The sequence below is a fragment of the Macrobrachium nipponense genome, chromosome 45, assembly GCF_015104395.2.
Source record: "Macrobrachium nipponense isolate FS-2020 chromosome 45, ASM1510439v2, whole genome shotgun sequence".
Taxonomy (NCBI): domain Eukaryota; kingdom Metazoa; phylum Arthropoda; class Malacostraca; order Decapoda; family Palaemonidae; genus Macrobrachium; species Macrobrachium nipponense.
In genome coordinates, this window is record NC_061105.1 from 28,367,337 (window position 1) to 28,380,535 (window position 13,199).

General features: G+C 37.8%; 1 protein-coding gene across 14 annotated transcripts in view; it reads right to left on the bottom strand.

Annotated features, from left to right (window-relative positions):
* The window catches only part of LOC135214456 (sodium/calcium exchanger Calx-like), a 256,399-nt gene that overhangs the window by 23,276 nt on the left and 219,924 nt on the right, over positions 1 to 13,199 (bottom strand). For 13 of the 14 annotated variants that reach the window (XM_064248776.1, XM_064248769.1, XM_064248774.1 and 10 more), the window contains 6 exons: positions 12,580 to 12,636; positions 10,337 to 10,461; positions 10,037 to 10,130; positions 9,660 to 9,807; positions 8,890 to 9,083; positions 70 to 214 (listed from right to left, as the gene is read on the bottom strand). In XM_064248776.1, the coding sequence (XP_064104846.1) occupies positions 70 to 214; positions 8,890 to 9,083; positions 9,660 to 9,807; positions 10,037 to 10,130; positions 10,337 to 10,461; positions 12,580 to 12,636 (763 nt within the window). The remainder of the gene's footprint in view (positions 1 to 69; positions 215 to 8,889; positions 9,084 to 9,659; positions 9,808 to 10,036; positions 10,131 to 10,336; positions 10,462 to 12,579; positions 12,637 to 13,199) is intronic. The other variant, XM_064248773.1, reaches the window with a different exon arrangement.

Below are 13,199 nucleotides of genomic sequence, written 5' to 3' on the forward strand. Positions count from 1 at the left end.
AAAGTGGTTATGTTGTAAACATGGCTAAACCTTAAATTACCTAAGAAATAAAATGGATTTATCACTTACCATCATCATTAGTAATAGTGACTGCTGTACGGTTGATCTGACCAATCTTTGCTCCTCCAGTGGGCTCAAATAGTTCAATTTCAAAATGTTCATCCTTTTCTGGAGTCATGTCATCAATGATGGGAATTTCAATATTTTGTTCAATCTGAAAGATATATATCAGTGAGATGCTGGGTAGTGATATTTCTGTATGTAGTATGGACAATACTAAAAGGACTTGATGCTGTAACATTTATGGCCATAATAATGATGGATGTTATCCAGCAATAATTATGTATGTAAGTACAGTGGACTACATTTGCTTTACAGAAGCTTTGTAGGAAGTTATACAATGTTACAATTATACAAATTATTTACCAACTAGGACATTAGTAAGGTATTACAGTAATATTTATTTTGCCACATCACAAATGTTAATACAGTACTATATCAAATAAAATTACACATTCAGTGCACATGTCTATGCTTGGATAACACTCCTTATCTGTACAGTGCACTGAGCATTTTTCTATAATCTGCTCCTGCTTAGGCTAATTAAGGATTCAATTTGAATCCTGATGTGTTTTTGGCTTGCATTATCAAAATTTCATATTGCAACCCCAGTATGTAATCAATAATAGCTGCTCTGAAGTATACAGGCATTCCCTGGTTATCAGCGAGGGTTCCGTTCCCTGCGGGGTGCTGTTAAGCAAAAACCGCCATTAACCCTTAAACGCCGACTGGACGTATTTTACGTCAACATTTTTTGTCTCTCGGGTGCCGACTGGACGTATTTTACGTCGACATACAAAAGTTTTTTTAAAAATTCGCGGAAAAATACTTTTAGGCCTACCAGCCGAAAACTCTTGAATCACGCGCCTTGGGGGATGCTGGGAGTTCACGGATCAAGGTGTTGTTTTGTTTACAATCGTTACGCAGGCACGCAAGCGCGAATTTCTTTCTTGCCGCACTAAAAAGTATCTGTGACACATCTCGGAAATTATTTCGTCACTTTGACATAATTTTTTTACCATTTTAAATTAGCCGTTACATGGAGTATTATATATGAAAATGTGCGCATTTTTATGTAGAATACAACAAAAAAATACTCATGATTGTAGCTTTTATCAGTTTTGAGATATTTTCATATAAATAATGATAAGTGCCAAAATTTCAACCTTTGGTCAACTTTGACTCTACCGAAATGGTCGAAAAACGCAATTGTAAGCTAAAACACTTATATTTTAGTAATATTCAATCATTTACCTTAATTTTGAAACTAATTGGAAGTCTCTAGCACAATATTTCGATTTATGGTGAATTTATGAAAAAACATTTTCCTTACGTCCGCGCGGTAACTCTTCCAAAAAAAATCATACATGCGATTGTGGTAATTCATATAAAAAATGATAAGTGACAAATTTTCAACCTTTGGTCAACTTTGACTACCGAAATGGTCGAAAAACGCATTTGTAAGCTAAAACGCTTATATTATAGTAATATTCAAGAATTTACCTTCATTTTGCAACAAATTGGAAGTCTCTAGCACAATATTTCGATTTATGGTGAATTTATAAAAAAAATTACATTTTCTTTACGTCCGCGCGGTAACTCTTCCGAAAAAATCATACGTGCGATTGTGGTAATGTTTGCACCATTTTAAATTAGCCGTTACATAAAGTTTTATATATGAAAATGTGCGCAATTTAATGTATAATACAACAAAAAATAATTGAAGGTTGTAGCTTTGCTCATTTTCAAAATATTTGCATATAAATCACGATAAATAGAAAAAAAACCACGTTCGGTCAAATTTGACTCTACCGAAATGGTCGAAAAACGCAATTGTAAGATAAAACTCTTAGTGTCTAGTAATATTCAGCCATTTATCTTCATCGTGAAACAAATTCGAAGTCTCTAGCACAATATTTAAATTTATGGTGAATTTTTAAAAAAACTTTCCTTCCCTCCGCGCGCGGATTCTCCACCACAAATCTCCGAAATGCGTAAGTCCCATTCTCGGAATATTTGCTCAGTTTCATATTAGGCATTTCATAGTTTTTTATATATGAAAATGTGCGCAAATTCATGTAGAATAAAACGAAAAATATTTGAAAGTTGTAGCTTTTCTTATTTCAGAAATAATAATTGCATATAAAAAAAAAAATATATATTCGACATTCGGTCAACTTTAACTCGTCAGATATGGTCGAAAACTGCATTTGTAAGCTAATATTCTTACAGTATAGTAATATTCAATCATTTGTCTTCATTTTGAAAGAAATTGGAAGTCTCTAGGACAATATTTATATTTATGGTGAATTTTTGAAAAAAAATATTTGTTTATGTCCGTGCGTTACGAATTTATGCATTATTTTGTGATAATATTTTCTCTGTGTTGCTTTTATCGTTTTACAATGTGTTATATACCAAAATGATCACAATTTAGTGTACATTACAACGAAAAAAAAGTAACTTGTTATCTTTAACCGTTTTGCGCACAGCGCGATTTAAATACAATTATATATGAAATTTCGTTTATGCGCTATCATATATCGCATTATTTATATATGATAATGATAATTTTTTTTCATTTCTGATGGTTGCATACTAAACTTCAGGTAATGACAAAAAAAGGAGCCAAAAATGAACTTGTAATCTTAAAAAATAAGCGTGCTGTGATTTTTTGAAAAAAATATTTTTTCCGCTTCCGCGCTCACTCTGAAACGTCTCCGGCACACGGGAGACATTTTTTTTTTTACCGCTTCGGCGTTTAAGGGTTAACTGTAACTCGGCAATTTATGGCGCTGATAACTGGGCTGTGATCCCGTTTCCAGCGCCTATAACCGGAACTCAACACGTCATGGTGCCATAAATCGCCAATTTTATGGCACCTAACAAGCACCATAAAGCCAGATCTCCATTAACCAAGTCCGCCAATAACTGGGGACTGCCTGTATAGTAAATGGGGGAAAAACGTGCACACAAATGAAGAGCACAAAATAAATGGGGGCTATAGCAACAAAGTAAACCATATTTGTTCCAGTCTACAATATGAAACTTTTAAGTGTTGGAACTTATTTTTGAGGTGAAACACCCCTCTACCATTTGCTTTATCTGTGACTTATTAGCACAGATTCAACAAGTTTTAAAACTGAAACAATTGGTTAAGAGGTGCCACAACTTGACAGATTTCTTTAATCAATTTGTATTTTTCATAGCTAACAAACCTGAGGTCTTAACAATAGGATATTTCCAAAGCACTAGCTGGTAACCAGTTAAAAACAATCAAAGATTGTAAGCAGGGAATCTGTGAGATCTGGCAACTTCTGAACATACGAGGTGATAGCTGGTCAGAGACTGCAGACAGCCTCGTGACGTATTTAGTCTTTCCCCAACCTAGGAACTATAACAAAGAGAGGAGCAGCTAGAGGTGGGTAGTAAACATTAAGACCTCAGGTTTGTTAGTTATGAAAAATACAATTATTAAAAAAAATTTTCATTTGTTCATATGCGGAACAAACCTTCAGTCTTAACAATAGGACAGACTTATACTTGGTGGGAGGTACAAGTATCCTAAACCAGGTGGGAGTTAAGCCACCTGACCATGCCTCTTAGAAGAATGAGTTCTAGAGAAGGTGGTCTTATGCCCATGAGAAGATGGATAAACAAATATCTAACAACTCAGCTGTATGGGCTCAAGTACAGTGATATATGAGCAGAATCATTGCAACCGGGGAACCAAAGAAAATTCTGACTGTTCAAGTAACAAACCATATACTCACAGGGGTTTGTTACCACTCCTCACTCCCCCTTGCTGTAGAGAGAATGACCAGTGCTGATAAAAAGTCTATGACATCTAGAGCTCCTGTGGGTCATTGTCCACAGTCATTCAATGACAGGATGGAAAAAGAGGCAAATCTATCATCATGTACCAAGGGATTTTGGGTCTTGGCCACGAATTCCGGAACAAACTCAAAGGTCACCGACCCCCAACCCCTGGTATGTTTCACATCATAACTCAGGCCATGAAGCTCTGCAACTCTTTTCAAAGAAGCCAGGATCAACAGGAAAACTTCTTCAGTGTCAAATCCTTGTCTGATGATCGACACAAGGGCTCGAATGAAGCTCGAGTGAGACTTCTCAGGACAAATGAAACAACCCATGCTGGAGGCTTGACTTTCCCTGGAGAACAGGTTTTTTTGGAAACCCCTGAACAACAAGGAAATCTCCCTAGATGAAGAGATGTCTATGCCTTTCAGACATAACACCAAACCTAGTGCTGCTCTGCAGCCCCTGACAGCAGAGAGTCCTTTTTCATCCCTGAGGAAGATAAAATCTTCCAATTCAGTCCTTGGAAACAGGAACTGCGAATCAAGCAGATCCCTATTTCTGAGAGACGACAAAGACTCAGAGTCCATTGAATTTTACACCTTGGACAGTGCTGCATCTCTCCTGGCCAGGAGGTGGTTGTCCCACATGTTGGAGCTAAGGTGTGTCGGGTAAGAAATAGCCTTAGCTCTGGACTGTAATAGTCTATTGAGAGAGGAAGAACTCACTAAGCTTCCCTCAGTCCTATCTGAAGCAATCTTGGCTATTGCAATGGACCACAAGTCCACCCAGGAGACTGTCTGGAAGATGGAAGCAGCAGTATTCTCCATAGCTAAGAACTCTTATAATGAAAAGGAAGTGCCTTCAGCCCTAACCTGTTCCAGAGTTAGGCCAGGTTTAAGATGGATCACGTCTGGGTTAAGGTGACAGGGCATCAAATGAACTGTACTAGTGGAACAGTACTTCCTATGTTGCACAAGAGGAGGGGGAAGAAGCTTAGACAAACTACTAGAACGCAGAGAGCCATCTCGGTCTGACACCAAAGCGTTCATACAATGTAGGATGGGCTGAGCGTGACCCGACAAGGGGAGCTCAAATGAAGTTCTAGAGTCCTCTTTAGCACCCAACAAAGCCTCTATACCCGTTGGGATGATAGAAGATTGAGCTTGTGCCCTACCCTCAAGATTGTTGAGCTTACGAATGAGATCAACAACCTCTGCGAATGAGGATGGGGTGATTGAAGATTGAGCTTGTGCCTTACCCTCAAGATTGTTGAGCTTACGGACGAGATCAACAACCTCTGCGAATGAGGACATAAACTCTTGGGTATCTCCCTCCTCCTGCTCTGGCAGAGGTGACCGATGACATGAAAAAGATGGTTTGGCAGTATCCTCCTCCTTCTGTAAAATTGTTGATGAAGCTTCCCCAGGAAGCTCAACATTCTGGACAATATTGGTTGGCGTGTAAGGTCTAAAACTGGAAGATACTGAGACCAAAGGTTCTTGAAACTCATCTCGCAACAACACTTGCACATGGTCCCGGCTCAAACAGCGTACTGGCTCATGAGAAACAACCCGCACATGATCATGTACATATACACCAGGCGAAACATGAACACAGTTGTGGGAGGAATCACGTACATGAACATGAGATGCCAACCAAGCACGATCTTGAGACCAGAAACGTCACTGAAGAGAGCTACCTGAAGGAGATGGACTCTTAAGGCTAAGGTCTCTTCCAGGAGAATGAGAAGCACATCCATGGGCCATAGAAGCCTCACATCTTCGACCCTTAGCCTCAGTCTTGCCAAGTGAAGAATCCTTAGATGAAGCTTGAGAGACCTTCACATCTGCAACCTTCGACCTTTTAATTGCCTCTTTATTGTCCTTGTGCTGACTAACTGATACAAGTACGTGTTGATCTCATCAACACGTACATGCAAGGATGATTCATGTTCACATACAGGAACAGGTGAAGAGGAGTCACCCCATCATCAGGATGTACACTCAGAGATGATTCGCATCCGCGAACGGAAAATGTTGCAACACTCTTAATGCCCTCAACACTCATACTGTCACAAACATGTAAGTGAGAGGGGGAGACACGGCCATGGAGAGAAGCATTACTCTCATGACATAAAGTAGATACACAGCCATGCATCGAAGAGGAGGATGCCTTCTTTCTACTGTCTGCCCTGCCAACCTCATGAATGTGAACATGTGAGGAAGAAGCACGACCATATGGGGCATGTGGAGAAACATTTCTTTCACTTGCATGAACTCAGACATGTGTGGGAGAGACACGGTCATGAAGGGAAGGTGATACACTCCTTTCACTCAAAGACAACGAAACTACAAAGTCCTTGATCCTCCAATGTCGACACAATGGTGAGGAGGGGAAGGAGAGAAACTCCTCTCTTTACGAGATCTCTTACTAGCAGGTATAGGAGAAGAGACCCTCCATTTACAACTCTTCTTCAAAGACACAGCAGAAATCCTCTCACAAAACAGTCCAGTCTCTTGTAGATCGGTTCAACTAAAGCCTCAGACGGCTCAGCGAGCGAAGACAATGACATTATAACGGGAAGTGGTGACATCACAGCCAGAGGATGAGCAGCCACCGCACCTGACGTCATAGTCTGAGAGGATGCTGGGAGTGACATCGCAACACCTCCAAGACCGGTGCTGGTCACTGGCCTCCCTGGCGAAGCGATAAGATGTGACCCAGGGAGCATCAACGATGACAAGGGAGCTCCATAAGGTGGGAGCACACAAGATCCAACATAGAGGAGTCCAGGGGGAGGTGGGACTGCTATAGGGGCCGGGGGAGGGGTACGTGCCTCTAAGAAATGCGACAGCAGTCCATCCAAGGATGGTGAACTCCATAGCCCCAGCGATGCCCCTGAAAATAAGGCATTAGATAGTGTAGCCTCCTCCCTCTTGGGTATAAAGTGAGAACTTGAGGAAGAGGGGGCTACATTAAACATAGCATCATCCTGTGGAACTCCCAATACTTCCATCAACGAATCAATGGAAGAAAAGGAAGGAGACAGGGGCACACTCACACTAGTCAGAGGGAGAACAATCACTGGTGAGGGAGAAGCCAAATCATCCATCCAAGGAGAAGAAAAACCCTCCCAAGGAAGAGTCGAAACTCTATGATGTTCTCTCTTCCTATAAAACACTCCACTGCGACTTAAGCCAGGAACAACATTTCTGACAAGGATTAGTTATCTAACAATAATTAGCACGGCACCTTCTGCATGGCATGTGTGGGTCTGTGACAACAGCAGCTAAAAACCTTGAGGAAGGAAATCCCCGAAAGCCTGGGCACATGCGTTGATGAGGCTATGGAGACTTGGTAGAATCCATAATGCAGAAACACACACAAACACACTGAAATGAAAGAAGCACTGGCACAAAATAACCAGCTTGGGAGGAGAGCAAAGTGATAGTGTCTTACTCTCCAAGGCGGTTAAGGAAGGACTAAATACGTAATGAGGCTGTGCGCGGTCTCTGACCAAGTATCACCTCGTACACGTAGGAGTTGCCAGATCTCACAGATTCCTTGCTTACAATCTTTGATTGGTTACCAGCTAGCACTTTGGAAATATCCTTTGTTAAGGCCAAAGGTTTGTTTTGCATATGAACAAAACTTGGTTAAGTAGGTGGTAACTCTTTAGGGATCATAGTTTAGTTGTGGTGGTAGCTCCCTCCAGCTCTGCAGGCCTGAGGCACATTGGCCTAACTCACCAGTCTGCGTTGCAAAATCATCAACCACTGGATCTCACCTGATGAAGATCTTCATCTAACAAGTATGTGCTGGGATCATATTCATTAAGGAAGCGACCATAAGGATACATATTTCTATCTTATAATTTGGTTACTGGGAAATCTCTTACTCCTCTCCACCACACAAAGTTTGAGTTAGCAAATGATGGAGGGTAAGTTTCACCTCAAAAATAGTAATTGTTTTGATAAAATAAATTTATAGGTACTTAGGCTACCCTCTATTACAGAGATCCCTCCCTCTTCCCCTCTTAAAAGAGAGAAGAATAACAACTATTTGTACCAAATGAGCTTAAAACACTCCAAATAACAGTTATGAATTTTTGCTGGGTGTAAACCAGATGATCAATAACTTGGTGATAATTTACATATGTAAAGGCAGGTCCAAACCTGGCTTTATGGGAATCAAAGTACTTGTCTCTTGAAAAATTAAGACAACAGTCATCATGAATCTAGTTCAAGACTGTAGTATGTAATACTGAAATGGATACTCCAGACATGTAAAGTTTGGGTTCAATGCAGTAGTGCCACTATAGATACCATGAAATTACCATTTGCCACTACTCAAAAACATTAATAGTAACTTGGTTGAATATTAATGAGTCTTTCTGCTTGGCATGACATTTTTTTCACTAATTTTTCTTTTATACACTCATTCCCTCTAGCCTTGATAGTTAATACACATTGTTCTTTTCTTTGGTATTGTTTGGTGGTATCCTCATATGGTTCCATACTGAATAAGCTATACGTATTCAACACACAAATTCTCTATATTTATTTTGAAGTGTCTGATAACCAAATTAGAAAATCCTGCCTTTTAGTATTTACTTAAGGACTGGATACTAGACAGTATTTCTTCCTAGCCAGCATAGAAAGGTGGTAGTAATGCTAAACAATGTAGAGTTTGAATTATTTAGAAATAATAATATTACATTTAATTAATAATCACCAAAAAAGGGCATGCCATGATTACATTTAATTAATGTAGGGAGTGCCCCAATGGGTGTTTTTGTAGAAGACTTTGCAAGTGCTTAAAAATGCACCAATCTTTTTTTTTCCCTTTAACTTGTATGTACTGGCAATATTAACAATTACCCTCACTTATTCAAGTCTGATTGGTGGTATTTCCTTAGGTACTAAGTTAGATTTTCAAGAACCATTCAATATTAAAATACTTTCATATTCCAAATATTCATCTGCAGAATGAAGTAAATTAACTTACCTCTGTATGCTTGAAAGTAAGAACACCTTCACCTCCTGTATAGTCTTTGCCACTAACAGCAGTCTTGTCAATGGAGCGCCATTTTACAGTAATTTCACCATCAGCTCCATTCTTACGCACAACAGGAATGACAGCGTTACCAATACTCTCCTTCACCAGGAAACCTCTCTTTTGAAACATTACAATTCCAGGTTCTGGGAAAAATAAATTAACATTACTATCTACTAATTAATTACTGAAATAAAGCTCATTCAGCACTTACTGCGTAAGGCAATTTGGCAAATGCTGCATTTCTTGATACATTTTGCACTTCATCCATTTTCTTTAGTCTCATTACTTACCTGCCCAACCTCTTAAACTTTTTGTTCCACCATCCATTCTGATTTAAGAACAAATCCTCTGGGCAACCCTATGTGAAATCTTGCTATAAGACTCGATGTTCTTGTCAAGCAATGTATAAAATTATCTAACTTGAAAATTTTAGTAATTTTGAACATACTGCAATATACTGTAATATTAATGTATGGGCATCTGCTTCAAAGTGACACATTGACTTAGTATATAACATGACAATTAATTTACAGCCAGCAATTGAAAAAAACTGAAGCTGTATCCCTAATTGGTTAGTCTGATTTGCCACATACAAATTTTTGGGCCACCATAATTTCAGAGTTCATATTTAAAATAATTTAAGTTATCTATATTCATTAAAGTATCTACCTGTATTTACCAAAAGCAATAATAAACTGGATATTACTGGAAGAACCTACCATCATCATTAAGGATGGTTATCTCCATGATAGAGATACGCCCAAGTTGTACACCCTCTCGCTCTTCTGCACTCATTAACAATGATATCTTCAAGAAGAACTCTTCATCTGGTTCCCACTGGTTGTCATTGATGATCTCCACCTCAACCTAATATTGAGATTTGTATTTTGTTGAAGAGCTTCATAAAATGCACTTTATAATTGTTGTAGCTAGTGATATTTTATTGTCACACTACTTTAACAGCAAATGTTTTGGAGTATGAATATTTGCTTTCATTCATTAATCTTACAGCCTTCATATATAAAATTTGATGCAACACATCATATGTATACTGTGAAGTACTTACATAAGTAAGACATGAATGTAAGGTACTTACAAATTTTTCAGACTCCTCAGGCTCAAAGGTGATGACTTCATTAATGGGCATGTAGTCTTGTTCTTCAGTTGCTGTCCCATCAATTGTTTCAACCCTATCAAAATATATTAAGTCTGAAAACCTGCATAAAGTACTAATAGCCAATAACCTACTACCTCAATAAGTTTTTCTAGTATTGTAGTAAAATGTAAATTTAAAATCTTTTCTTTGTTCATAACAGACAGATCATACTCAAAATACTCTACACCAAAAATTCGGATGCAAAGTTTATAACGAGCTAAGCTCATTATCCTCACATACCTCACGCTAACTCTGTTATCAAGTCGACCACTTCGACACAGAGCAACTTTGAATTTTCCAATGTCTTCCATAACTGCGCAGGAGGCTGCATGAAAGTCTATGACGGCATTCTGGTGAGGTTTAACCTAACGTTGGAAAGTAAATGAACAACAGAGATATAAGAACTGAAACTTTAAGGTAATTTTTATTAATCTTATTTCATAATTGTTGCACAAGGCATTGAAATTGTGTTTCATCCTTAGTACTGTACCAGTCTCTTTGTAGTTTATAAACTGGTAATAATCTAACTATCTTTACCCGAAAACATGTATAAAAAAAACAAGTATGTACAGGAAAATTTTTGAAAATATTCATGGAAACCACAGAACAACTATAGATGTATTTACATATTGTTGGGAAAGAAGCAAAGTTTTATGTTTATCAATAGGATCTTGTTTATATGTACATAAAAATACACAATGGTTTTAACATCACTGCTACACTTTCGTAAAAAGAAAAATGATTTAAGAACATTTGACAAACTTCCTTAATTCCTTTTACAGTGCCTGTGGTACACAAACATGCAGATAATCTCTTTAAATTACTAGACATATTTTCATGTGTAACAGAATGAGCAATATTCATATGAATTCAGATTGCAACAGGCATATGCAACTTTCCCTCATATCAAATAACCAAAATATCACCATATCCAATATGACTTTTGTACCATAGAAGCCACATTAATAGAAATAGTAAAATCCTGACTTCATTATCTGAGCATTTCCAGTGTATTGTACCTATAAAAAATATAATTTTTTTATATCAGTTGTATGAATACATGGATGCTGTGGCCATGGTGTAAGAGTGAACATATTATTTATAGATTGTCACAGACGGTGTTCCACGAGATGCTGAAGATTGCAGGTCATAACTGATATGGGGTTTCTGATGGCCAGCATGCGTGAGTGAAGAGATGGAGGAGTGGGAATAGATTGGTGTAGGGGCAGATCTTGGAGGAGAGGCCAAAATTTTTTGTTACCTTTATGGTATACTGGATTGACTGGACTGAGGGGCTGGATTTGAGAGGGCAGTAAGGAATAGAGTAGCAACAGCCTGGATGAAGTGGAAAGAGATCGCTGGACTATTGGCAAATAAGAGTACCTTGTTAGTAAACAGAAAAAAATTATGTGTGTAAGACCTGTGCTTCTGCAGGCAGCAGAGACATGGGTACTTACAAAGAGGAGATTCTGAAAAGGTGAGAATACAAAATGCCGAAATTCAAGATTTGAGTGTCCAGAGAACATTGCATCACAAATGATATAGGTATACTGTAGTAGAGATGTGATGTTTACTAGCTTTGGAAGGAGACAGAGTTGATTTTCTGATATAATAAGAATGGGAGATGAGTAACTGGCAAAATGGTAGATCTGGAAAATTAAGATGATTATAGAAAAGGCAGATGATTACTTAGACCTGATGTGAATTCAAGCAAAAAGGATACAAGAAAGGAGGGCATCGTGAGGTTCCCACCTCCAGAGGAAAAACATGAAATGAAAGTATAACTGACCATGATGATGAGGGCAATCCTTTTTAAAAACAGGATGGCCTGGCAACACTCAAATTGAAAAATGACAAAATCTTGAATACTCTGCATTGATTGAGTCTCATAACATTCTAAAAATAATTTCAAGTTTCACAATATTCATTACATATAATTCTAAATAAGTACTGTATTAAAATATAAGAATATACAGTAGTACATCATTCTGTCACTACATTACAAATATACAGTACTCATAAAATCAAAGACTTTACAAGGTTTCATGACATCTATTTATGTAATACTAAACTAGTCTTGCAAAATTTAATTATCCACTCCCAGATCATGCCCCATTATACTGATTTTCATTAAAAACTATATTTTAATATTTCACTATTGCATAAGTGACTCACATTCCACACGTCTAATATGATATGTAGCCAGATCTGGAGATTTTTTAGTAGTATGATATAATGCAATATATTTCAATCAATCTGGTACTATTGTGATATTGCTTATATATCTTGGTTTATTTCCAAATCTCTTGTACTCTGGATTACACTCAGACCTACAACATGTAGGAAATGAGATAAATCCACACCAAAATTGCAAGAGAAATTTAATGAAGATATTCAGAAACTGGCTACATTTCATTAAATTTGCTTTTTATGAAAGCATTCCATAATCTTGAATCTTTGATGAAGAAGCATAGAGCCTTTACCTGTGGAACCTCTCCAAGGGTCGGAGCATCAGGGTGCTCATTCATGGCATTGTAGACCTGACAGAATTAAAAAAACAATTAACGTGCATGAAATGCCTCACCACAGAGTGAAAGAAGGATGTGTTTATGGTGCTATAGATAGGAAGAGTTCCTACAGTGCAATTTTCTTGTTTACTAATATGAGTGCAAATCAACCTAAGGTCTATGACACAGTATTTGTAATTCTCGCCATAATTTCATGTACAGTTGAAGGCTCTTACTTCAGTAAGCCAAGTTAATAGTTGATGAGAATTCTATGGTTTCTTCAAACTCTCTTATCAGTACTAGCAACTATTAGACTGACCATAATACATTGCAACTTGAGATTTACAAAGCCTCTTTCCTTGACCTTCTACCTTTTTAGTGTCCTATGATACAGATATCTAATAAATCTCTTTCAATTACTAGACAAATGTTTTTTATAAGTCAGCGGATTCTGTGAATACTTCTAGAAATTGTAACTGAATATTGCTGCACAACCAGTTGAATACTTCATAATATATTTATATAATCTGTCATGGCAGTCCAGTTACCAGCAAAATGAAAGTTGGGTTACTGCTGGACAGAAGGGAAAGAGGCAT